We start from the raw sequence: 27,957 nt of genomic DNA on the forward strand, positions 1-27,957 counted from the left end.
AGTAAAATTGTTTTATTTTTCTTGACATGCAATTTTTTCAGTACCTTTTGTTGTTGTCTAGAGTTTTAAAGTTATTATCTTACTTGCTACAAGTAGGTATACGTAAACTTCTCCCGCTGGTTAGACAAAGGTTACGCTAAATTTATGCGATTGTTTTGTTCTAGTATTTTTTTTTATTATCGTGTAGGAGTATACTGAGATAGGTTATTATAATTTAGGACTTGAACTAGTACGAAATACGAAGCACACTTCAGTTCGCTCATCTGACTGAGTTATTTTCTGTTTTTATTTCACTGAATTGTTGAATGCACGTGGTGCCCAAACCTCCGAGCCCGTCTTCGGTCTTTTACGATTTACAGTTCCTCGAGACACCGCGAGTTGGTGAGCATTATCCTAGTCAGTCGCCAGACCTGCTTGGAGGCGTTCTCCAGCGCCCCCGGCGATTTGCCCTTGAACAGGTCCATGTTCGGTAGGAAGTAGTGCGGACAGCGCCGGCACTGCAAACAGGAGATCAGCTGCAGAAAAATCCCATTGATTCGGTCGCCCATGCAGTTCTCGTCCCACTCCATCTCGCGCGGGTGCTTCTCGCACTCGTACAGCAGCAGGGTTTTCATCACGTACGACGAGACCGGATTGCCGGGCAGATCCAGGTGCCGATCGCGGAGGGTTTTCAGTATGCTGAGGCACCGCCGCCGGCAGCCACCTGTTGGAGGTAAGGGAAGTCAAAACAAAGAACGTTAGTGATTAGGAACGGTTATTAGTTCGATAGTTTTTGTTCATGGAATACTGATGAAAACGGAACAGATCTAGTTGCCATTGCTGATTAGGTTTTCAGCGTTTGCTCTAATTAAGTTGTTTGTTCTTCGTATGCAGCAAATTTACTGTTAATTGATATAAAGATTCAGGGGTAGGGTGTTAGTATCAATTTTTGCACGGGGTTACTTTCGTGGAATAATTGAAGCTGACTCAAAAATTGGATTTTATCAGCCGTTTTTAGTACAAGATATCGAAACACTATAAACACACAGTACTGTGCATGAACTAAAGGCAAAAAAAAGTGAAAGATTTACGATACAAACGCACAGACAATCGCAACGCATAGTTTCAGGGAATCTCTCACGTACAACAATTTGATAACGAAAAATTTCATTTGATAACAAAAACGGCATGCTGAAGACAACCGACATCATGAGTTGAAATAGGAAGCTATTTCTATGTGACACTTGGATATAGTTTTGCATGAGACAGGCACTCTGTTAAATTGCAGATAAAATAAATGTCTTTTCTGTGGAATTTTGATCTCTGGTTTGGAGTTATGACCACATATACGAATGTTCTAGCTTAAAGTGGATTCTTTTTCGAGTGATTCAACTGTATTACACAAATTTTCAAGCGTAGACTAAGCTTCGTTCAACAATACTTGATATTGGGATCGTGAATCTCAACTCTGTTCGTTAACTTGATGTACCTCAAAGAAGTAAGTTATGAATATATGAAAAATACTTTTGAATTATTTCGAACCAGCTTCCCGTCGGGATGCGGTATATTTTTCCAAATCTGTATCATATTTCCAGTTCGCTTAATTTTCGTTCTATCTACTTCACATACTGTCTGCTTAATGAACCAGCTTTATTGTATTATTTAAAACCTCCAAGATTCTTGTGCAGGTTTTGTTGACAGTGGATTGCATTTTTGTGGTGGACAAGTTAAACCAAGTTTTAAAAATTAGGCAATATATTTGTTTTTACGAGAATGCGAAAAACAAACAAGGACAGAAGGTTTGACTTAGACTTACAGAAGCTTTTTCTCATTCAGACGGGATGATCGAGGCGTGTTTGGAACATAATAGTAGAAGATGATCGATGTTATTCTTCGGGGAGATTACCTTCCCAGTAGTTTAACCCATTCCCCGCGGGTGACATGGCATCACCTGAGATATAAACTTTGAAAACAGTTTAACAACTATACTTGAAATTTCACACAATGAAAATATTCTAAGCAGTTAGGGATACAGATTGATCTTCAACATGCAATAAAGTTGGTGCCAATTATGCATGCGGGTTGTCGAGTAAAAAGAGTTTAAATGGCATTTTTCGATGTAAAAACTGATTTCTCTCCGTGGGGATAGGGTTAACTGGCCAAAACACCATGCCGGAGACATCGAAGATTGCGGGTTCATTTCTCGTCTGGATGAGGAAGTCTAAGTCACACCTTCTATCTAGTCTAAGGACGGGCTTGGGCATTAGAGGGTTAACAGCTGTAGAGCAGCTTCACTCAAAGGTAATTTCTGGTGATTGGTGGTTTGCGAACACAATAAATCATAAATTCGTGCAAAACGAAGTTAAAAATCAATTTTACTAAACTCCACTGGCCTAAAATCAATGTTTTTCATTGACAGAAAACCTTCTTAAGAGATGTTTATTTTAACACCAAAACGCATCGAGAAAATTACGATGAAGCTCAAAGACCGCCCCAGAAATTATTAACATACTTCAAGTCGAACCAACGATATCGATTTTTACTGAAAATAATTCCGAGACTTGTTTTCGATTTTGGAAGGGTTTTGCAAGTTCAATTTTTTTCCAAAATTGTGCTAATACGACTGAAAATTCAAAACTAACTGTTAGGTATATAGATCAGCTCAATCCGAGCACCCCCCGTGCAGCATAAATTCTCATGGTTCTGATTGATTCTCTCTTTGCTCACTGCACGGGGGAACTAGTAGTTGTGATAAGGCATATCACAGTGCAAATTTCTTTTCTGCTATACGCTCATCTTCCCGCTTACGATCGTATTTTTTCTACGCCGCAATAAAAGGCTTTTGTTCAGTCAAATAAAATTGCTTTTCGATACCGACCGCGTGTGTATTTTATTCCCATCGGATTCCAGTGGAAAAAATTAAACCTCCGAAGGAACATTCCGAGGTATCCAAGGCGCCGAGGCAAGGGTCCGAACACTAACTTTAACACTGGAACTAACTATCTCAATATTTTGAAATATCGCAAAATTCGAAACGATAAAGAAATTTGGAATATATACACTGAACTTTATTAATTAAACAACACGAAAAAGTTGTAGTGTGCGTAACCAGATCATATGTGAGCGAAATTAGCGCATTTACTGATTAAATTTGTAACCAGTACAACGCATGTGCGCATAAAGCATCAACCGATGTTCAGAAGGCTGACATCGTTAAAACAGTGCAACCAGCAGCCAATACTGATAAGTTGGGTACGTACAAAATAACGAAAATTATTGTCTGATCGATTCACTTTCATGAATCAGGTAATTTGAAAACATCATTCTATCATTAACAATAAACAAAAACATTAGATTTGTTAAAAACATTTTGCATTTAACTATGACTCTGGTTTTATTCACATTCATTCGGTTTCGTGTTACTGGCACCAGCGTCTGTAACTTCTGCGACAACAAGGCTCGCTATTGGCTGTTTTTTAGGGATACATGAGCCTTTGATACGCACCGGCTCGCGAAAGTGAGAGCGATTTTTTGAGCGCCTCGAAACCGATCGTTCGCCCGAAACCGAAGTTTACCGAAACAAAACGATTTTTGTGTATATGATACATGTTCTGATTTTGATCTCTGTCAATGTAATGTTTTTGTTTATACGTTCGCTTTCCGAAATCCCAAACCATGAGAAAAGCACGCGGTACGTATCCTTTGCGTAAAAAGCGACTTTAGTATAAATGGTTTTGCTAAGCAGAGGCACCAAGCTGTATTTATTATACGTCCTAATTAGAACTGTACTTCATTTTGTCGTTTAAATTCTCTGCTTATCTGCTACATATCACCTATATTACCGTGCTGGATCGAAATCCGTACACCTAAGCACATGACAATCTTCGACGATCAATATAAAATCAAGAAATCACATATTGCTTTGAACTGACATGTTTACTTAAAGGTCTACTTATATTTTATCACTATTTTCAAGCAAAACGATTAAAATCAATTCGAAACTCGAACAAATCGTGTCAAAATAGAACATGTTTTGAATCAAAGTCCGTACACAGTTTTTTGTCTGAATTAAAATCCGTACACTTTTGAATCGAAATCCGCACACACGCGATTAAACTGGATTAAAGTCCATACAACAATAGATCAAAATCTGTATAGATATAGAGGTACAAAAATGAACATCTTTTATTTATAATTTATCTTCAAATTTACGAATAAATATATTTTTAGGATCAATTGGTTCCTAAAGTTCAACACGGTTTTCTATTTTTTATATCAGCTGGAATAGAGCAATTTTCGAAGCGTTTCGTAATAACCGGAGCGCCGGAACCTCTCGAAGCTTCCCGGTACGACTTTTCCTTGCGCACCTCAGTCACAGCTCCTTCGAAATTGTTTGCCGTATATTTATACTTGTTTTCTTCCGTTATATGCTGAAAACAAGAAGAAAGTTCAACAATATATGCATGATACACACGCTGTACGGATTTCGATTCAAGCAATTACCGAGAATCAAAATCCGTACGGCACAGTTTTTGTTGAATAAATACAATTTACACTATTTACCAAACAATATACAGCTCGAAAATGACAAAGACTTACCTTCTCCATCAATTTCAAAAAGAATCACAGAGTAAAACACTTATGTCCCACTTGAAAATCGTTTTTATCTGAAGAACGTTTCCTTAGTAAATTCTCTAACGATACAACGAAATGACAACTGACGCCGATACACGATTGATTTTTCATTTTTAATATTTTTATTTCATGGCCTACTGGCGCATAGTTTAATTTAACAGAAGGCCAACAGCTCACCGGACATGTATATGTAACTATCATATGAATTTTCATTTTTATAATGCTAAAAACTGAAGAAAAACATCAAAGTGTACGGATTTCGATACTGTACGGGTTTCGATCCAGCACGGCACATGATTTTTTTCAACCGTAGATTCGAAGATATTCTCATTGTCCAACTTATTCTGTAACCTACTTGCCCCGCTCTACCCTACTAAAAAACAAAGATTTAAAGCGAGAAATTATGAAGTTCTTTTTTCGATCAAAATGAAGAGCTTTGAGGATTCAACATTCTCAACATTTAAAAAATACTTGTTTTAAAGGCGGTTTTCAACTGTTCTAAATTTGGTAATGGACCTTTTAGGAATTGAAAGGTTTTTTCGGAGCTTTGAGCTCGATTTGAGATAGTTCAGTTTTGTCTTTGTGGCCTTTCTTTGAATTTCTTTAGTGCTTTTGGTCTAAATCAATGGAACGTGACTTGTTAATACATAAACCGAAAAATTTTGTTATTTTTGTTTTGTTTGTTACATGCTACACAAATCAACGCATTCTCACGGCAACATAACACATGGGACCTGAGTACCGTCCGTGGGGGAGATCGTGCCAAAAAGCATACGATTTTGTTCCACAGCTTGTAATGCCCACATTTAAGCAAACAATCTGATCCAAAGCGTGTCACAATGATGGTTAAGTTACCGTAAATTATAATTTTGCAAAAAAAATACAAGAGCATTGGCTCAATCTCACACCCGTGGCCTTATGCCACCTCGGAGACGGTAGTTAAAGTGTCTCCTTCTGAGTTACTGAATACTGTTATCGTATTTGTGATAAACAGTTCATTGTTTATTTTTACCTCTTATTCAGAGATCAATTCGGGGCTGTTTCTCTATTTCTGTTTTTTTAATCTTTTAAAGAAGCATTGTTTCGCCATTCTTAAGTTTAATTCAGGACCATGAGAGTAAGAGAGTAGGTGACATGCTTATCATTTCCGTGCTTGTGTGTATGTTTCTAAACCTCGCTCCTACTACCAAGATCACGTCATAATTACAATTTCCTGGAGAGAACTATTATGCTATTATTATACACTATTATTGTCTGGCCAGTTTTACTATAAGAGGCATTTATTCTGTTTAGTTTAGTCTACACTAGGGCGGTTCGATTTGTAGGGGATCAAAAAATCGCTTAGGCGCATTGATTTTCGGATTCTAGAGATCAAAATAAGATACTTTGCTCAAAAAACCATACCTCTAAAATGAATTCTGATGTCCCTTGTACTAACGTGTAGGTACCCAAAAGGTCAAATTTCAAAAAATCCTGTTTTGACCCATTTAGAGTGCCCAAATCGAGTCCAAATGTATGACCGACCCACCCATGCTAGTGTTACCCTCCTGGGACCTCCCTAGGGGGTCTCACATACAAAAATATAAAAAATATCAAAAATTCACCATTTTTGGCACTTTATATGACAAAAATCAGTGAAATGGCTATTATTTTTCCGCACAAATGAAGTTTCTAGGAAAAAAATATTTTTTTTTTGTTTTTGGATTTTTGTTTTCTCTTTAAAAATTTATTCGATCAGAACATAGGAAAGAAACTAAAAAATTATTGTTTGAAGTCTTTTTTGGTTTCAACACAGGGCAATTTCGCACGGCTCTCTAATGTCGCCTCCATAACAGCCTCTACATTTTCCGATATTACTCGTTTGGAAACGCTAGCAGTTGAACGTGTTGTTCCGTTCCTTGTATATGTAATGGAATATGCGGATCAGTAAATGGTGAATCATCTTCATTTAAATATGCTATCAATGTTTCATACGGAATGATTCGCGTGAATGGTGGTTCAAATACGTTATTTTTATCAGTCAAATCGATCATTTTCGTGTAATCGAAGCAATGGAAGTTTATATCTAGTTTTTTATATTCTCTAAGTTCCGATGGGTCTTCAACATTGTCTCGATATCGTAAAACTTTCTTGATAGCAGAGTTGCGCACCTCTTTCCTATCATCAAACAACATTGATAGCAAGATATTTTCCGAATGTGCAAAATATGGATTATTTTTAATTACATGATTAATTACATGATTAGTTTATGGTTATAGGGCCATTACTTGCTCTCTAAAAGAAATATGAGTTAAGAAATGAATTTGAGTTTGAGTTTGAGAATTTGAGAAGGGTGTTCCAAATAAAATTGCTTCACGGGAAAAACGCTGTAGAAAATTACCCATTGAGTGTGTTGTCTTGAAAATAAGGGTAGAAATAGTTTAGAGTCTATTATTTACAGTTGTATTTTTATCGTTGTCAGTTTTTTGAAAATCGAAAAAAATACCGTTACCCGAAAAGCAACGCACAGTGGTTTGAAACGCAAAAAACGTGATCGTCAGCCTTTTGAGAATAAAAATGCCATTTGTAGCATTTAAAGTGTATTCGACAAAGTTTTCGTAGATCTTAAAGGGCAAATTTTTGAATTATTCACCTAAAAGTGAGATAAATTTTTTTTGCTATGTTCTAGAATAGTTTTTAGGGTTTTCCGACGTTTTTTAATGTTTTTACCGAGATACCTCCATGTGGACAGAATTTAAAAAAAACCTAAATTAATCCACCTAGCGGTCAGACCCAGCCTTTCTCATTCAAACTTATTATTTGTAAAAATAGATTTACATGAACGCTTCAATCCAATAAATGTATTCACTTTTTGGGTTCTAAAATAATGATGTTGTAATAGAAGTATAAAATATGAAATTTGACGTAATGTAAATGCTCGAGAAATAGCGAAATAAAAGAAATGACTCTTAATTTCGAACAATTCAAATACGAGCGATACCGGGAACATTCAAATGGTACGATACCACATTTAAATTATATTGTGGCCACATATATCGATCAGAGCAGGTATAGTTTTAAATAGCCTTTGAATTTCTTTTCTTTCCATAACTTTTGAACCACATATCAAATTGTTATGAAGTTTGTTATTTGTTAGTTTGAGAGATGACTCGTTCGTATGCCACTAGTTATGTTCAAATAAGTCATGTAATCTTTGATATAATAGAATTTTGTTGTTTTATCAACAATTTAATATATAACGGTTGCTTAGTTCGATTATAATTAAATGAAATGGGAACGTATAGGGCAGCCAAACTTTTAAACCACGTGTTCAGTCATAATTCATCAGTTAACATTTAACTAGCCCGTTCATTTGAAAATACTTTTGATCAAATCGGTTGTGTACTTTCTGAGATAATGAAGTTTCGTGATTTTCACAATTCGGTACATTACAGACGAAGTTACAGTTCGATTACAGTAAAATTCAATAGAGTGTTATGAGTCAGCTAGACCTTTAATTTGACACTAATTTCGTGAAAATCGGTTCAGCCATCTCTGAGAAAAGTGAGTGAGTTTATGTATTCTTCGAAATATGTTTCTTTTCATAGCTAGATTTCACATTTTTAAACATAACAGGCAAAGTAATAGTCCGATTGCAAAAAAATCAATAGGGTCTTATGGAGTAACTAGACCTTTCATATGGCACTGATTTTGTGGAAATCGGTCCAGCCATCTCTGAGAAACATGAGTGAAATTAAACAGTCTTCTGAAGACGTTTCTTTTCATAACTTTTGAACCACATGTTCAATCTATTTAAAATTTGAAAGTTAAGTGTTTTTAAGATAGCTCGTTCATTTGATACCAATTTTATTGAAATCGGTTGTGTGGTTTCTGAGATATTGATGTTTCGTGATTATTACATTTTTAAATATAATCTCTAAAACAAAGATCCAATTACAATGAAATTTAATAGGGTCTTATGGGGCAACTAGAACTTTCATTTGCATGTAATTTCATTAAAATCGGTCCAGCCATCTCTGAGAAAAGTGAGTGAAAATAAAAATCTGCACATATATATACACACACACACATACATACAGAAAATGCTCAGCTCGTCGAACTGAGTCGAGTGATATATGCCATTCGGCCCTTTGGAACACTTCCATATCTTCGGTTTTGCAAGTGATTGCTATACCTTTCTAGGAGAAAGGCAAAAAGTTAAAAAAATATTCATTAGGAGTAAAATATTCGTGCTGAAATAAAAGAAATGACTTTGAATTTCATACACTTCAATCACGATCAATACCGGGAATGTACGAATAGCACAATACAGAATTTAAATTTTGTTGAGGCCATATGTTTTGATCAAAGCAGTTACAGTTTTAAATAGTCTTTGAATTTCGTTACTTTTCATAACTTTTGAACCACATATCTAATTGCTATGAAATTTCTTACTTGTGAGTTTGAGAGACAACCCGTTCAAATGACACTAGATATGTTCAAATAAGTCGTGTGATCTTTGAGGTAATAGACTCTCGTTGTTTTTATAATTTAATACATAACGGTTGAAATAAAAATACGATTATAGTCAAATAAAATGGGAGCCTCTAGGAAAGCCAAACTTTTCATTTGACACTAAGATTGTTGAATTTAGTCCAGCCATTTTTGAGAAAACGAGTGAATTCTAAAAGTCACCGGAACATATTTCTTTTCACAATTTTTGAACCACGTGTTTAATCACTATAAAATTCATCAGTTAACCTTTAACTAGCCCGTTCATTTGATACCAATATTGTTCAAATCGGTTGTGTACTTTCTGAGCTAATGAAGTTTCGTGATTTTCATATTTTGATACATTACAGACAAAGTAACGGACAGATTACATTGAAATTCAATAGGGTGTTATGAGGCAGCTAGACCTTTCATTTGACACTAATTTCTTTTAAACATAACAGGCAAAGTAATAGTCCGATTGCAAAACAAATCAATAGGGTCTTATGGGGTAATTAGACCTTCCAAATGACATTAATTTTGTGGAAATCGGTTCAGCCATCTCTGAGAAACATGAGTGAGATTAAACACTCTTAAGAACACGTTTCTTCGAATAACTTCTGAACCACACGTAAAATCTTCATGAAACTCAAAAGATAAGGATTTTTTTAAGTATCTCGTTCATATAAAATCAGTTTTGTTACAATCGGTTGCGTAGTTTCTGAGATAATGATGTTTCGTGATTTTTACATTTTTAAACATAACCTCTAAACTAAAAATCCGATTGCAATGAAATTCAATAGGGTCTCATGGGGCAACTAGACCTCTCATTTGCAATTAATTTCATGAAGATCGGTCCAGCCATCTCTGAGAAAATCGAGTGAGACTGGGAGAGCGTTACACACACACACACATACGCACACACACACACACATACGCACACACACACACACACACATACAGAAAATGCTCAGCTCGTCAAACTAAGTGGATTGAAGTGGATTATACCTTTGGTTTTTCCAGTGATTGCTATACCTTTCTAGGAGAAAGGCAAAAATTATGAATCCATTAAATCATAAATTTAAACAAAGAAGTCGCTCACGTAATTTTCACGTGAAATGTTAGAGCGCACTTTCGTCAATTTTCACGCGGTAAAAAGAAATAGTACAGCACAAGAGTTGAACATAGAAAAGTTTGGGACTCGCTAAGAGATTTCGTTTGCCAGATAATCCAAAGTAAAAATTATTCTATCCATTTTTCACACATTGCCATTGACACAATCTACCGTAATGTAACAACGTTCATACCACAATATATCTAACTAATGGTAGCAGTGGTCATAAGCTCCTACAAGGGAATGTAACAACGTTTTGACTATTCTGTTGGAATAGTTTAGATTTTTTCTCAAGAAACTCTTCAATATCATTACAGATTCAAAAAGTACACAAAATTTCCAATAAGAATGATGTATGAGACATTTGTACACTTTGTTTATATCACATTAGGGAAAGATAAAAAAGTGGGACGTTACAACGCGCGAGAAATTGAGGTGCCGGGTCTTTTCTTCGAAAAGTCACGTTCTTCCACGATTCTACAACAAATAATAACTGAACATTTTGCCGTGTTTAGAGTGACGCCAACTGGTAACATATATTTTTGAGGAGCATTTATTTTTCGTGGCATTACAAAGCTCATTTTTCAGCAAGGGGTATTCACGCTTCGTTGAAACGTCACGAAAATATGAATCAGTCGATTTTCCAAGACTTATCGCATATTTCTTTGATATTTTTATAAGAAACAGTTCAAAAACTGGTTCTATATGAATATTTCTACTGCTACTTCATGAGCTTGGTTTATGGCTTGTTTATAAACTACGTAACAAGTTTGTTAAATGTTTAGGAATGAATATTTGATATATTTGAGGATTCTCAGTGAAGGAATGTGAGGTATGATTAGAGTAACTCTTTTCATAGGTGACGTATGTATTATGAACAATCTCGAAATCTTTTTTACACGGTTTCATTTTACATGTTTTTTACGACGATTTTCCAAAAAAAGCGGTTTCTTTTACGTCGTTATTTGAATAACGCGAGTTTTTTACACGTTTTTCTGCACGATTTTCCGTCTTCGCGTAAAACAGTTACAATAAGTAACAGTAACTGCAACAGACTATACTGCCCCTGTTTACATAGTTGACGTAAGAGCCAAAATTACCAAAACGCACTTTTTCGTTGATTCAACTTCCTTTCCCTAAGATAAATACACTGCAAACGAAAAGAAAACTATTTTGTTCTGAAACTTTTGAGAAATATTGGAAAAACGTTTTGGCGTAACTGCAAATTGGTTGCAGAACTGGCGTCACTCCATACAAGATGCAACTGTCTATGTTAAGTCGTTTTATTCGACTGTCTAACTACTGTCTGTTTGTCTATGTAAAATCGTTTAATTCGACAAATATTTCATGGAAAGGGGAAAGGAGGATTGAATTCTTGTATTGTATATTAATATTTTTACAAAACACTCAGCCTCAGGAAGGTCTAAAGTCACCGTGCCCTTTCCCCCTACTAGTGGATATTTGCATCAGATGAAATAATTAAAACGTGTGTGTTTATGTGGGTAAATTTAACCGATTTGCCAGAAAGTTTTTATGGTTCTATTTGGGGCCCCAAACAATCCTGACACTACCGGAAGTGGATTGATCGATAGCATTCTAGGAAGAAACATGCGAAAAAGTTCTCCTATACTTATTTTGGTACAAATTTATGTACATGCATATGTAATGCACCAATAAGAGGCACGAGTAATCCATATCCGGCAGGTTTAGCATTGTCTGGGGCCTAAATTGAACAAAAAAAAAGTTTGTCCTGGCTCTGTGCTGTCGAGTTTGCATTTTTCCATGTAACGATTACCCACCTTAGCGTAAATGTAAAGCTTTGTGCATGTGTTTGTGTGTGTGTATGTGTGTGTGTGTGTTTATATGTGTGTTTGTGCGTGTTTGTCTAATTGAAACTGCCGATGGACAATAACTGACGTTTGACCGAAACACGATTGATAAAACTGATTCAACTGCGAGGCAGAGTAGGAAGTAGTCGAGTTTTTACGCCTAGATATGCGAACAATCTGCGAGAAAAATGCATGTTTATTCGCAAAAACTGGCGTAGCGATTTTTCTGGGCCAATCACCACGGGCAAACTCGTATAATCCATGGGGCCTCTATTCAAACATCAATCTTCATAAAATTGACAGACTATTTTGTTGAAATTGTATTTCAATATAATGATTTGGGTTAAAATAACAAAAACAATATCGCACGCAAGCCTGGAGGGCTTATGCGGTCTCGATCAACTAGATTAGTTGAGAGAATTCGTTATCGATATTGTTTTTGGCACATTTTGCATGTGTAGGATAAGTACAACGATACACCGTGCCCCAGTGCTGAGTAGAGAAAATTTCCAGCTCGAAAAGATCCTCGACCTGATCGGGAATCGAACCCGATATCACAACCGTGTGGGAGAGCTAGCCGACCGACATCGCTAACCACAGAACCACGGGGACCACTGTCGGGTTAATGAAATGATGGTGTTGGTTGTTACGTCAACTATGTAAACAGGGGCAGTATAGTAGGCTGTTTTTTACACACTTCCATTTTCACACATTTTTTTACACGATATTTTTACGACGTCTTTTCCAAATAACGGGTTTTTTGTGCACGTTTATTTTTGCACGGTACGTAGAATGGCTGAATTCACAACGGCAGTTTATCCAACATTTGTGTAAAAAAAAAAAGTATACAAATGTATAGTCTCTTAAACACTTTCTGTTATGTGTTTGAAAGATCAAATACTATGTAATCTAGCAAAAATGTTTAATTACTGGAATATGCATTTTAAAAATTGGTTTGTTGGTACATTCGTAGAGAATGTGTCCATTTTAGAAGCGTCTATCCAGAAAGGCTTGATTTAAGCAAGGGGATGTATAGATAAAATTGACCTTCGCATTTCATTTAGCGGTATTGCTTAAAAATCTTCTCGTAACAAGTTCTCATGCAAAATTTCAGCTCAATCGAACTTCGGAAACACGTGCAAAATTTGAACTTTTTGACTATCCTCTTCATATTTTGAGTCTGCTGACGGAATCAATGTGTTTCTCGGCGACTGTACGTATTTTTATTTTCAGCCTCCCCTGGAAATCAATTTTTGAAATATATTCAACAACACTCGAAAGAATATCGTTTATATTTGGCGATATTATGCCTGTAGTATTTTTTGTGTGTAAACAACATGTATTTGACAAGGCACAAGCATATCGTGCTTGTTGAAGAAGCACCAAGTATTTCTCGTAATGCGTCAAAGTCAGAATTAACTCTATATCCTCAAAAACCAAATCCAATAACACTTACGTTATCATAATGAATGGTTTTGTCTTATTCAACTCTAATTAAATCAAATCTATAATATGGATCTTACTTTCAAAATAATATGGAAGGTTAATTAATTGGCAAACAGGAAAATCTATGATGAACAAAATTATTAACAAGTTCCAGCAAAAAATCGTAGCAATCAACAATTCCATTTTTGGTTTTTGCTTGACAATTATTTCATTTGCCTACAATTACATTCACTGTATTACGAAGACAGCTAATATACGTTTAGTATGGTAAAGCTTAGAATAATAATATATCATCTAACGATTTCGAAATGTAAAAAGAGATTCTATATGAACCTTAGTAAATAAACCAAAATTCACAAGCATTCGCAGGCTCTAATTCTTCTATAAATGTGTATATTTGGGAATTTACTCTTTCGATATTATACGGTCACGATTATTTGGTGAATATCGAAGACAAAATTAAATAAATATCCTTTGGGTTCCATTTGTCCCAATCCATCCATATTAGAGTACGGCAAGCATATGTTACAGTAGGTTTTCATATATCAATAATACTAACTTTTTTGTGTTAAGAGATAGATGAATGGTTTATTCAGCAAAGTTTTAGAACATGCAAAAATATGAAACATTGCTAAACACTTAAAATTCCTATCTTCATTGGGTACAGAGTTACAGAGTATATTCTATAAAAGTTAATTAAAAGTTAGTTTTTTGTGCTTAACTTTAGTTAGTTACATTTTACAATGAAACGTTGTTCTTAAGAAGCATTTGGGCATATAAAACACATGTTTTTGTTGGAGGCCACACATCTTCAAAGCTTTTCCTTACAAAGTTTTGGCATGTTTTAGCTTTTTTTTGATAACTTTAAGAACGTATAAAGTAAAAAGGGGCAAGTAGAATCATGATGTCACTACTTTTTCTCGAAGTTCAGCTCGAGTGCTCAATACTGTTATAAGTTCCATACGTCCCAATCTACCTAATCTATATTCTAAACGTTGTAAAGTTATCGAAAAAATAAGCTGAAACATGCTATAACTTTGTAAGGAGAAGTCCTGGAGATGTGTGACCTTCAACAAAAACATGTTTTTTGTACACCCAAATGCTTCTTATGAACGATGTGTTAATGTAAAATGTAACTAACAAAAGTTAACCACAAAAAACTAATTTTTTAATAACTTTTATAGAATATACTCTATAACTCTGTACCCAATGAAGATAGGGATTTTGTCTGTTCAGCAAAGTTTCATATTTTTGCACGTTCTAAAACTTTGCCGAATAAACCATTCCTCTATCTCTTAACACAAAAAAGTTATTATTATTGATATATGAAAACCTACTGTAACATATGCTCACCGTTCTCTAATATGGGTGGATTGGGATAAATGGAACCTAAAGGAGTTTATAGTACTTCAGCTTAACTTTAAGGAAAAGTATTGACATCGTGACTCCACTTACCCCTTTTTAACCTATACGTTTTTTGACAATTTGCAATTATGCGGGTCATTCAAACAAACATTTGTTCCGAAGACACTATGAAGCTAGGATGAAGGTGAAAGGCGCTATGGAATTAAGTTCCACGTTTTGCCTTATTGGACCACTGTGCAGCGGCTCTTTTCTCCACTGGTACTGTTGCTTTTACTGGCATTTATTCTTTCAAGACATCAGTTTTTATTAGGCTCTGAAAGCACTAAATCAGGTTTTGAAATTGTTCAAAAAATGGGGATTATTTCAAACTCTTCGGAAAACTTTTACCTTCGAGACATCATATTAGTCTAAGCTCATGGAAGCAAAAAAAATTGACCGATTGGGACGGGTGACCCTGTCAATTTTTATTTCGATATTAATACAGAGAATATCACAGGAAACAGATGGTGTCCGTTCACGTCGTCTGTGCTAGGAATGCTCGAATGTAATTGGTTCATTGTTTGGGTAAATTTGTCGTTGAAACTTTTTATCAATTTTACCGCTTAGCAATGAAATTAGAATGATAACTAGCATATTACCAAATTTTTCTACATTTTATCCAACCAACAACATATTGGTTAATGTTATCGGGGCCATCCACATACCACGTGGATAGATTTTTGACGATATTTACCCCCCCCCCCCCCTTCCCGTGGACAAATGCCCATATATATATATATTTTTTTTTTTGGAAGGACCGTGGATATTACACAACCCCCCTCCTCCCCCCCCCAAGCTTTCCACGTGGTTATGGATGGCCCCATCCATCTTGTGGTTATGCTGTTATTGACGTTTGAAATCTGACGCAACATTTACCAGTTTCATTTCCAATTTTACAAAATGCATCCCAGTATAGTAAACAAAGACGTAGTCCCACGTCAAAAAAAGGATAACAACGTTTTACTGAGATACGAAAAACCATGGAGGAGACTGTTACTAGGGGTGGGCAAAACGAGTGGTTCAGAGCCACTCACCATTTCGAACCAACTCATATGACGGGTCATGGTTCACAATGATTCACGAGCGTTGACAGTTCGTGTTGTCTAGGTAAACTTCGGCTTTGCGCGAACCGTCAGGTTCTGGTGCACTCAAATAACCGTGATTCTTTTTCGTTAGCCGTTCGTTCTTTCGCTCTTTTCTAAGCACCGGTTCATATGAACGGTTCTTGAGCCGTTCGCCCATCCCTAAATGTTACCAAAAGTTCCCAATAAGTACATTCACTTTTTTGTTATTGTTGTTTTACTCACTCTAGTGCACAAAGACACGCCTACCAAAAAGTTAACTCTCAGTAGTCACGTATAAAAGCTAGCATGAAGAAATTTAGTCTTCATTGTATAACCAATCACCGCAGCAAGAAGACGGTTGATTCTTATTGGAAATTTGCTCGAACCGCAGCCGGAAAAACAGCTGCTGATATTAGCGCCGCAAGATTGAGCAAGTGAAATCCTCACTGCATACACTAGTGTTAGAAATACTACAAGGTATACAGCTCTAGGGTTGTATGAAATGGTGGCGTGGAACTAAACACCGTAATTTGGGGTTTTTTATTCCAAAATATACAGATTCCGCAGACAGAATCAATGTGTTTGCTCGGTGACTTACGTTTTTTTATTTTCAGCCATCCCTGGCAATCTATTTTTAGAAATATGTGTAGAAATTTGTATAATTTCTCGTAATGCGTCAAAGTCAGAATTAACTCTATATCCTATAAAAACCGAATTCAATAATGCTTACGTGATCATTTTTTACGTTATCATAATGTAGGATTTTGTCTTATTTCACTCTGATTAAATCAAATTTATAATATATATCTTACTTTCAAAATAATATGGGAGCCCTTACAAAAGTTCATTAATTGGCAAACATAAGAAGATATGTTAAACAAAATTATCAACAAGTTTCAGCAAAAGCCTACAATTTCATTCGCTGTATTACGAAGACAGCTAATAAACATTTAATATGGTAAAGCTTAGAATAATAATATATCATCTAACAATTTTGAAATGTAAGAAAGAATTCGGAATGAATCTTAGTAAATGGACCAAAAATTCACAAGCATTCACCGGCTCTTACTTTTCTATAAATTTGTATACAGTGATGATTTGGAGGTTCGTTAGTTGGGTGTTCGCTAATTGGGCTGTCACCCAACTAAAAAGCACTCTAATGTCAGAATTCAACGTCATTCAAATGCATTTCAGGGGCCCGAAAAGTGAAAAAAAAAATTACTAAAATAAAATTATATTATTTATTGTTGTAAAAATTTGTAAACATGTTTGCTTATTACGCTTAATCCATTCAGCACTAATAAGTTTGTTTCTCAGCGCTGTTAACTGGACACTTCATGCAGATCATATCTGACATAATCAATCGCGTAATTTGAAAAGTATGTTATGAATTTACAACATTTTGTGTGTAATTTAGAGGTTTACTGTTCGGTTGTTTGTTTTTTTTTTTGTTTTTCAACGCCTTTACCGGAATTATCCAGCGTAGCGATCCTTCATTTTTTAGGCAAGAAGCAGAGTGATGTGCTTGCGCTTCATCATTTTACTTCTCGTTGGAATTTTTGTATGAAAAAGTATTGATCAAATACATAAAATATTTACAACAGCAGCAAGATAGATGAGCAAAGTTCATTTTCTTTGGCATAGTTTTACCGCAATGAAATTAGGAAATCAAACAATCGGCGCCCCCTTTTGCAAAACTTGCCCAGTTGTCAGTTCATCCAACTTACGAACACGATTCGCTAGTTGGGTGGCAGTTGTGTTCCAACCAACGAATTTCGGCTGTATTTGGGAATTCAATCTTTCGATACTATCCGGTCACGATTATTTAGTGAATATCGAATATAATATATAATAAACATGACTTGTAATTGTTGCAAAAATCTACAATTCTTGTTGAGTAATTCATGGTAATCATATTTATGAGATAAACTTCCAATCAGCAGCAGCATTGCAGTTTTTCCTCGATTGCACACGAATAGAAATGTACGAACAGAAGTATACTACTGCAATACGAACAGTACCGCGCGCTGCACTACGAACGGAAGTGTACCGCTGAAATATACGAATAGAAGAGTACCGCTGCAATCATAGACGACGAGAGACCTGCGGCTTTTTGCTCCACTAGTACTGTTGCTTTTACTGGCATGTTTTCTTTCAAGACATCAGTTTTTATCACGTTCTGACAACAGGTTTAGGGATTGTGCATTAATGGGGATTGTTTCAAACTTTTCGAAAAACTTTTACCTTCGAGACATCATATTAGTCTAAGCTCATGGAAAGAAAAATAAATTGACCTATTGGGACGGGGAGACTCTGTCAATTTTTTTTTCGATGTTGATACAGAGAATATCACAGGGAACGGTTGGTGTCCATTCACGTCGTCTGTGCTAGGAATGCTCACATGTAATTGGTTCATTATTCGCGTAAATTTGTAATTGAAACTTTTTATCAATTTCACCGCTTAGCAATGAAATTAGAGTGATAACTAGCATATTACAAAATTGTTATACATTTTATCTATCCAACAACATATTGGTTGTTGTTATCCATCATGTGGTTATGCTGTCATTAGCGTTTGAAATCTGACGCAACATTTGCCAGTTTCATTTCCAGTTTTACAGAATGCATCTCAGTATAGTAAACAAAGACGTAGTCCCACGTCAATAAATTTTACGTAGATCTATTGTCTATTGAGTGTAACAATACACCAAATTAGCATTTTTCATTCTAATTCGCTTGTCCCATAAATTTGAATATGGTGCCTCAGAGCACCACTGGGCATACAGAAGACAAAAATTTACAACGTATGCTGGCTAAAAATATCCGTTACGATGAAATATCATATTGGCCAGCATTTAAAGGTGCGTAGAGATGTTTCTAACGCAATCAACGTGATCAATTTACACTCTTTTGGTGTTCGAAGTGTAATGTCTTTGCATAATGAAAGCGAGATTTTTTTTCTTCATTTTCCATCATAAAAAATCAATCAAATGGTCGTAAACGTAGTCTTTTTTTTCGAAAACTACATTGTTTCTCTTTTATTTTTATTAATTTTTAAATAACTGCTTTCAATAGTTAAATTTCGCCAAAAAAAAATTTTCTCGTGTATTAAAAATAAGTCCCTTGTATGCTCATAGGTGCTCTGGAGCACCATGTCAAATTTAACTTTTTACTTTAAAATATAACATTTCCCAGTAATTTAAATAAGTCTACGAAGTATTTTGCCCAAATTAACCCGTTAAGTATTTTTAAATCATGAAAAACCTCGTGAGCGGGAGAGGGTTAATTTCGAGGCTTTGTAAACTAGTAGAAGTTACCTATGATCGATATCGTGTTTCTAATTTGAAGTAAAGAGATCGCTGCATCAAGTTTCGATCGTTACAACGTCTCTACAGCACGTGTTTACTCACAATTTCCATTTGTTTAGTCGATCAGCCGTTCTCGAGGTGTACGTTCTTTGTTTGAGTTTTTCTATACTTTTTAACTGTGAGTTATATTCAAAAGAACAACAACAAAAGTTATAAACAATTAAAGTCGATTTTTATTTGTCGAAAAGCAATTTTTTCCCAAACCGTTGCCGTTTTACGAAGAAAAATTCTAAAAATGTAGTCATGTGTACTTCACTAGCGATACGTATGTAGATAATGAAAATTTTTTTGTTTTGGTCATAGGTGGAGTTGGGCACGACTTCTACTGCTCGCCGCGGAAGAACTTCAAAAAAAAGCGGTTCACGGCAATCGCTGCACAGCCGCCATTTTGTAAAAAAGTAGCAATAGAAGTTTTTTTTTCTATTCTCCAAGAGTTGTTTAATTCATCGATATGTTATTTAAATACCTTACACCTAGGGTGGTCGGTATTACCGACTTTTCGAAAAACCGGTAAAACCGGTAAAAAACCGGTATTTTCATTTTTTTCGGATTTATGCAAACCAGGGGCGACTCGTGTTCTTTTAACCTACTTGTTCAACTACAAAAGTCCGAATATCATAGTTTGGGGAAGTGATGACAATCATGTCCGCAAAAAACGCAAGTTATTCTCACTGTACTATTTAAAATAAAACTAAAAAATTTACATCAATTTTGATTTTGAATTTATTTTTTGCTCAGCGTCTCAGGTTGCATCTATGGACGTGTCACTGCAAAACTATGGTTTTGCATTTATGAGTACCTATGCTTAATTACGATCCAGCTTTTTTTGTAAGATTTAGACCATTGCACATAGGAGTACGTAGAACAAAAACTTGGCCAAAATTTTTTTAATGAGTTTTCAGATAGCAAATCTAGAGAAACATTTCAAAAGGTCTATCTGCTTTGATCGATTTTTCGATCGGTCACTTTCATTCAATCACCGCAACTTATTAAACATCTTTTTTGACACGTTATTTGCACAAGTTGATAGCGGTGGGATTACATCTGAACAAAAAACACGCTTGGGAGAGTTTCTTAAGCTAAACATTTCCAAAATGAAAAGACGTTTCGGAAAAACGATGAAAGCAGATAGGACCTCTAGAAATGTTTATCATTTACATTGTTTATCATTTACATTTCTAATATGTTTTAAAGTGGTTTTATCTCTATTAAAATTTATATTTAGACATAAAAACTTATTATTAACAAGTTTTCGTCAAGTTAGATCACCATCACTCTGAAATTCGAAAAAAGTACAAATATAGTAAGAGCTTGTTCTGGTGAATACTTTTTTGCCAATAATTGATTCTGCTACTTTTAAAGCGTTTTTTAAATCACTCGCTTCAAAAGGATATGAATATTTTGGAAACAACAGTGCTTCCAGTAGATAATTGAGTCATGTTAACTGCGTAACTCAACTCATCCAATGGTACATTTTCTCTTAGCATTTGCGTTTTGCGTCTCTTGCTTCGATCACTGCAATCAATCCTTTCCTTGGCCGACATGAATGTGAAGCTTCCGACCAACTTTACAATTTCATGATTAACCCTTAAATGCTTTAAAACAACACTACTAAAAACGTTTTAAAATATACGTATTTTAGTATTTTTTAGAAATATAATTCATTAGACCAGCTCTCTTGACTCTAACGAAAAAAACTCAACAGCTGGAAGTACTGTATTTGAATGTTTTGTTTATATTTTTGCTGTCAAAATCTCATAAACGAAAAATCACATGAGGGTTGTGTGCAAAGCCACGACCGCAAGGATGAAGTAGAATACTTTTACAAGAAAACCCGGCTGCTTGCGTATCAGTTATTTTTAAATTTGTTGTTCAATTTAATATCGGATAAGATACCAATCACATCTTGGCGTTATCACTGACAGTGCGAATAAAGTATTCCTTGTGATAAAATAAACAGTGAAAAGCTGATTTAACACTCAAAACTAGACGGCTTATGTGTTGTCAAAATGAGTCAACTTCTCATTGAATGCATTTACTAGTGCCCGCTATCGCACAGAGACTGCATTTCACTAAAGTGCCTCACTGCATCAGCTGCTATCGATGCTAAACCCGCTGCAACTGCTACGCTATTCGTAGCCCTGCTAATGTTTTGGCCGCTATACGCTGCTATTGGTATCCGCTGTCCCTGCATCAGCTGGCCCAGCGGCTATCGATGCTGAGATTCGCTGCAACTAGTGCACTATCCATTGCCATGCCACAGCTGTGGCCGCTATCCGCGGCCTGCTGCTGCTAAGGGAAGCAGAGTTGCCAACATGGATTCCGAAAAAAAATACAAAATACCGAAAAAATAAACTGTGAGAGTGCTTCTCTGTGATGGTTATTGAATCCAATATAAGTTTTAAATACAGCTACATTTTGTTGAAATTATAAACTGAAAATTTTCATTGAAAGGAGCAAAATTTTAAATTGCGCAAGCAGTTTATCGCAAAATCATGAAAATAAAGCTTTTTTAATTGATGCAACATTTTCTTACGTTACATCTGTGAATTCGAACAATTTTTAAACTGCTACGCAACTGAAATTAATTTGAAGAATGCCGCCTGTATATAAAATCTTTGAGATAGATTGTTTCTATTTTCATATAACATTAACCCATCATTGCAATTTTTTTTTCTTCATGATCTGATAACACCTATTAGTTAGTTTTAGAATAAAGCTGAACTTACTTGTCTTTTCATCTCAACCATGCACAACACATCCTTAATTTGGCCGTGTTTCGTGCGAGAAAATACAATACTGAAAATGCTGCATATCAATCCACAAAATTTACGTTCTAAAAATATTTCCAAACCAGTCGGAGCTTGAGTGTCCTCCAAAAAATCTGGATAAAAATGGCAGATATACAAAAAAACTGGAAGATTTTGGGATTAAAGTGTTTGACTGGATCACTTGAAAAAAACTGGAAGAATCCAGTTTAAACTGGAACATTGGCAACTTTGAAGGGAAGACTGCTGTTGTCGCTGTCTAGAACTATTATGAAGGTAAGTGCAAAAAGCACGACGGGCCCTCTCCCTGAAGTAATGCCTAACGGCGGTCCCGGGGAGACAAAGGGCTTTAGCTGTTCAGCTTAGGTTGCTCAGCATGGGTAAAAGCAGAACTATTATGAGCGGCTTCGACTGAAAAAGGCTCTTATATAGGGATGAAAAACCAATCGATAGTTGTAGGAATTAGGAAACCATCGATAATTATCGATAGCCATTTCAGTCGATAATTCCCATCCTTACTCTTATACAGACAAATAGCAAATTTGAAATGGCAAGGTCTATGATTCTGTCGACCGTGCTTGGGAAGCAATCATATTAACGACTAATCAGATCAATCGAATTTTGCGCTTCAACAAGGATTGACCATTCTCAATAATATAGTTGCTTGTCATGATTTGGACTTGATAATTTTTGAATTTTAATTATGCGAAAAATTATTTTCTATGCTGATAATGAAAGCTTTTCGGATATTGTGCTCATGGCTGAAGGAAAAGATAATTCAGTACGTTCTGAGACACGGAGATGAAACCAAATATATATCTGTTCCAAATTTCTTGAATGTGTAAATTGATTTAAGAGAAAATATTAACTCTTCAATTAGGTTTTTATTCCATCCTGAAAAGGACAATTTGTTGTTTAATTCAATGTCTGATGCCGATCACATCTTTGCGTTATTACTGGCAGTGCAAATAAAGTATTCCGGGGGAAAATAAACACTGAAAAGCTTTCCAGAACGTTTTTTCATTGAATGCATTTGCTAGTGTGCCTGCAATCGCTCAGAGACAGCATTTCACTAATGCCACACTGCATCAGCTGGCCCTGCTTATATAGAAGCTGAGACCAACGTCAACCGCTGCGCTATCCCCATTGCCACAGTAGTGAACGCTTCCGTTGCCATTGGTATCCGCTGCCCTGCATCACCTGGTCCTGCTATTGATACTGAGAGGCGCTCCGCTATCCGTTGCCCTACCACAGCTGTGGCCGTTGTCCGCTGCACTGCTACTGCTGCTGTATCCACTGCTGCTGCTAAGGGAGGACTGCTGTTGTTGCAGTCTAGCCTTATAATGAGCGGCTTCGGGTAAAACAGGCTCTTATATAGGCCAAATAGCACATTTCAAATGGAAAGGTCTATGATTCTGTCGACCGTGCTTGGGAAACAATCATATAACGACCAATCAGAAACCGAAGTTTTCGCTTTGACAAGGCTTGACTATTTTCAATAGTACAATAGTTTGAAAAATAAAATTACAATTATCTGCATTTGGGAAGAATCTTAGAAGTTTTTCCAATCTATTGCTACAAGAACGAAAGAAATCCATCGAATACTAACCGATTTATTAGCATTTGAAATTGGACATATTTTTCACTTTTTTCGGTTTTAGATTTTCATTTCACATCCCTATGTAGCCGAACTTCCTGAGAGAAGTATTCTACTTCAAAAAAACATGGCGAGATTCCCGACTGGTGCTGACTGTCTTTGTAAATAAATTTTAAAATAAGGTTAGTGGTTAGTGGAAATGTCTGAATTATCAGTAATTATACTAACAAAAGGTCAATTTTAAAGTTACTGTTAACAAAAGTAATTGTTTCGACTTTATTCTGCGATAAAGTCACAGTGTTGTTTGAAAACAACATGGTAATATTTGCACATTAAAAAGTAAATCTTTCAATTTTTTTATGCATATTGGTTGATTTTAGAGCAGTTAACCTCTTAAACAAAGATTTTATGTTTTCAGATGATTTTTCAACGTCGTGCGCATTTAAGGGTTAAGCTATACCAAATTTGTCATATTTCGAAACTGTCGAAACTGTGAACTAAAGCGACTCCGTTGACGCTCAAGAATCACTTTAAAGTTATAATAACATGAGTAGAAGTTTATATTTTTCGTAGAACATTTTGTGACTTATTCATGGGCTCTAACTAATACCAAGGTTATGATGGTTACTGTCGTTTTTAAACAATTCAGAAAATTTCAAGATGGGCTGCATACAATGTAGTAAGTATCAGAGAATGCAAAAAGGATCAATAGCACGAGGAACACTTAAATTATTTTTTTCGTATTTTGGTCAGCTTTTTGACTGTAATACTCCTATGTGCACTGCGACCATTGTTTTGATCTCTTGTGGTATACGATCCAGATACATTTAACAGTGTTTGGAAAATTTCAATGAATGAATCGTGTGATATGATAACGAAGAACATAATTTCGAAACTCATGGGAACAAAAAAAAAACATGCAGATTTTTATTTCAATTTTCTTTCACATCGCCAAACATAGTTTTAAGTTAGTGAATAACTTCAAAATTCTTAGAAAAACTGAAACTGTTGAGAAGAGTAAATGAATGAAGAAGAAAATAAAATGATGATCAGACAAGAATGCAAAGGAACCGAAGGTAAATACTTCTCTATTCGGATCTGTCTGTTTGAACAGTTCGAAACAGTATTTTTAGGATGAAATTCTTTATTGATTGATTATTTCATCCTGTAAACACTTTGTATCAGGAGCAACTTGTCCATAACTTGGTTCAACCTGTGCAATGCACACGGAGATGCCAAACAAAAAATAAATTCTTAATCCAAATTTATATTTTTATCTCATTTTTTTAGTTTTACCTTGAAATAGCACAAAACGAATAATGACTTGCGTTTTTTCGCGACCATGATTGTGATTGCTGCCTCAAACTATGATTTTCAGAATTTGTAGTTGACTAGTAGCTTCGATACTCACTAGTTGCCCCTGTAAGTATGAGTGGGTATAGAGATTGTTTTACTTAGTAAATAAATTTATGTTCAATGTTGCTTTTGTGTAAATGTATTTATTATATACACCGTCATATGATTTTTAACGCCTACCTAAGTTGGTAGCATTCATTAGCCCTACAATGATTTATGAAAATTGTGACAAGTTTTTTTTTCAATTTTAAGAAAAATACCGAAGATACCGGTTTTTTCGCCTCTCCAATACCGGTATTTCGGTATTGAAAAAACTATAGGTTTTACCGGTTTTTGTTTTACCGGTAAACCACCCTACTTACACCTCATATGTCCTTTAAAAAAATCATTAAAAAAGCCTTGTTTTTTTGAGCATTTGGTGGATATTACCCCTTAATGAGTTCCATTGCGCTCCATTGGGTCGTAAATTTGTATACAGTTTCCTGATTTTTATGTATCAGCTGAAAGAGTACAACTTTCTGAGTAAAAGGATTCGATTTTGAAATGAAGAATAAAAAACTGCTCGGAATTTATTGGATGACAATTGGTACATGGGCGAACTATCAATTAATGGATTCCGAGTAGGTAGGTTTTGCTCAGAAAACGCGTTAGAATAAGAATAATTCAGGCTTATTTCTGTGTTGTAAATCTTATTTTTGATTTAAGCCATTTCGTCATGCTTCCTGACTGTAGCGGATTTTTTCCAGAGTCATTTTCGATTGGTTTCAGGAATATTTCACCTTGTACCTACGTAACGAAAAAATTCAAATCTCGAATTTCGTTTTACCGAGGGTTAATAATCGAACGCATCGAGTAATTGTAGGGTGGTACTTATCAAAAAACCTGCAATTCAGATGAGTAAGAATCATTCTCAAGCAGTCATGACACTAGTTTAGTCAACAATTGGGTTGTAAAGTTTTACACATTTTTTGATATTAAGATTTTATAAAAGAGAGTAATTTTCTGAGTAAAATGTGATTTAAAAAAATGTTTTTTGTTGTCCATTGCTTTTTAAATGAACAATGAAAACTGCCCGGAATCTGTTGGAACTGTCATTTCATGGAGTTCGAGTAGTTTTTTATTCTCCATTCAAAAATTGAAAGTCAACGATACACATGGTTTTAAAATCACTTTTTGCTCAGAAAACGCATCTATTTCGAATGATATATAACAACTGATATAGCTGTGCAACCCAACCCTAGATAATGTATTAAGTAACGGTTTGAGCTTATTTCTGTGTTGCAAACCTTAGTTTTGATTAAAACCATTTTGGTATGTTTTCTTACTTCAACGGTTCCAGAGTCATTTGCGATAGGTTTTTGGAATGTTACACTTCATGCATAACTAGAAAAATCAATCCACGAGTTTTGTTTTACCGACGGCTGCGGAAACAGACCAACTTATCACTAATTTTTCCGTTCTTTTTTGCTTCACCTTTTCCCGTACTTTCAACCACACTCAAACCCTCAAACAAAAAACTCAAACCCTCAAACAAAAAACTCAAACCCACCTTGCAGCAGTTTATTTTCCGCCTCGGTAAAACTAAGCACCCACGCGTCGCCCTCCATGGCGGAATTCTTGCCCTGCAGCGCGATGCACTCCTTCGACAGCATATCGAATCCTTCAGTTTTGACTTCGGAAACGATATTCGGATGGGGCCACGGTATCTGGGGTAGTGGCCAGTGCGAGGCGGACCGTGGCCACAGCCCGGCACACTTGAAGGCCGGCGTAATTTGTACTATGATCCGCTCCCGTATCCGCAGCTTAACCTCCGTGGTATCGGCGATCATTTTCACCGAATCCCGGTAGGCACATTTATCGCACGCCTGGGCTACCAACGTCTGAAACCGGGAGCGAATCTTCCGCGCCGAAAGGTATCCGGAAGCGGTAATAAATTCCACCCACAGCGACATTGACCGTTTGCGGCCATCGCTTAGTTTTAGCACGGCACAGCCGGGCAGTGTTCCGTCGTCCACGAAGTTTAGCACTCCCATCTGGTTGAGGTAGATGATGATTTCAAACTCCGTCGGGGAAACCACTTCCAGCCCGTCGAACCGGCCGTTGTAGTCGTTAAGAGAGGATATGAAGCGAGGCTCCTGCACTTCGACCTCCTTCAGGACGTCCTGCACCACTCGGCATACTTCCTGGATGGTTTTGTGGATCTGAGCCTTTCGGGCCTGCACCCGATCGGCGCAGTATTTGTTCATCTGGTAGATGAGTTTCGATTGCACGGCAATCATCTCCGGGGGTACCAACATTTCACACGATTCGCTTCTAAACTTAAAGTGGACACACCGATTGATTTCCTTCTTGTTTTCACACACTCTTGATCACTTGTTTCTTCGGAGGTATGACATTGTTTGCACTTATTAGATCACCATAACAGCTCCTGATCGCCACGGGTCATCCGGGGTCGAAACTACACCAGACCAAGCGAAGGAAGTATGGCCACGTGCCGCTGCTCTCGCTCACTTGCCTTCAACACATCGAATGCTTGCCCACAGTATCACAGAACGCGACTCCACTCCGACTCAACCCCGAGGAAAACCGACAAGATTAATTAGGGTGCCGTCGTGCGCCGCCACAGTGACTCCGAAACCCATCCGCAGCAGCAGCAGCAACAACGGTCAGGTCGACAGTTTTACTAGTCTGGCCAATCTGGGAAATCTACTACACGCACGCACACCCGCCGTTGGGGACACGACCGAACCCAACTGATCGATGCAACGCCTCGTACGCCACTGACGGCACGACTTCGGACGGGTGAAAAATGTTACTACAAGCAGCAGCACCATCAGCAGCCTCTTCCCGTGCCTGGTCCGATCCCTTGCAGTAGCAGCAGCGCAGTCTGCTTTTTTGTTGTATTGGTGCCGACAGCAGACAGCCGG

At 36.3% G+C, this 27,957-nt stretch overlaps 1 protein-coding gene across 1 annotated transcript; it reads right to left on the reverse strand.

The window, feature by feature from the left end:
* On the reverse strand, positions 1–27,821 carry LOC129717436 (protein mab-21). The gene is made up of 2 exons (XM_055667323.1): positions 26,580–27,821; positions 1–703 (listed from the first exon to the last, which is right to left on the reverse strand). Exons 1-2 carry the CDS (start codon positions 27,325–27,327, stop codon positions 354–356), a joined length of 1,098 nt encoding a protein of 365 aa, XP_055523298.1. The 5' UTR covers positions 27,328–27,821; the 3' UTR covers positions 1–353.
* Between the last annotated feature and the right edge of the window lie 136 nt (positions 27,822–27,957).

The sequence above is a fragment of the Wyeomyia smithii genome, chromosome 1 (genome assembly GCF_029784165.1).
Source record: "Wyeomyia smithii strain HCP4-BCI-WySm-NY-G18 chromosome 1, ASM2978416v1, whole genome shotgun sequence".
Lineage (NCBI taxonomy): Eukaryota > Metazoa > Arthropoda > Insecta > Diptera > Culicidae > Wyeomyia > Wyeomyia smithii.

Excerpts from the sequence above, each read along its gene's own strand:
- LOC129717436 (XM_055667323.1), bottom strand. The coding sequence starts at position 27,327 with ATGTTGGTACCCCCGGAGATGATTGCCGTGCAATCGAAACTCATCTAC. Across the intron at positions 704-26,579 it reads GGAAAATAAACTGCTGCAAG|GTGGCTGCCGGCGGCGGTGC; the intron begins GTGGGTTTGAGT and ends TACCTCCAACAG.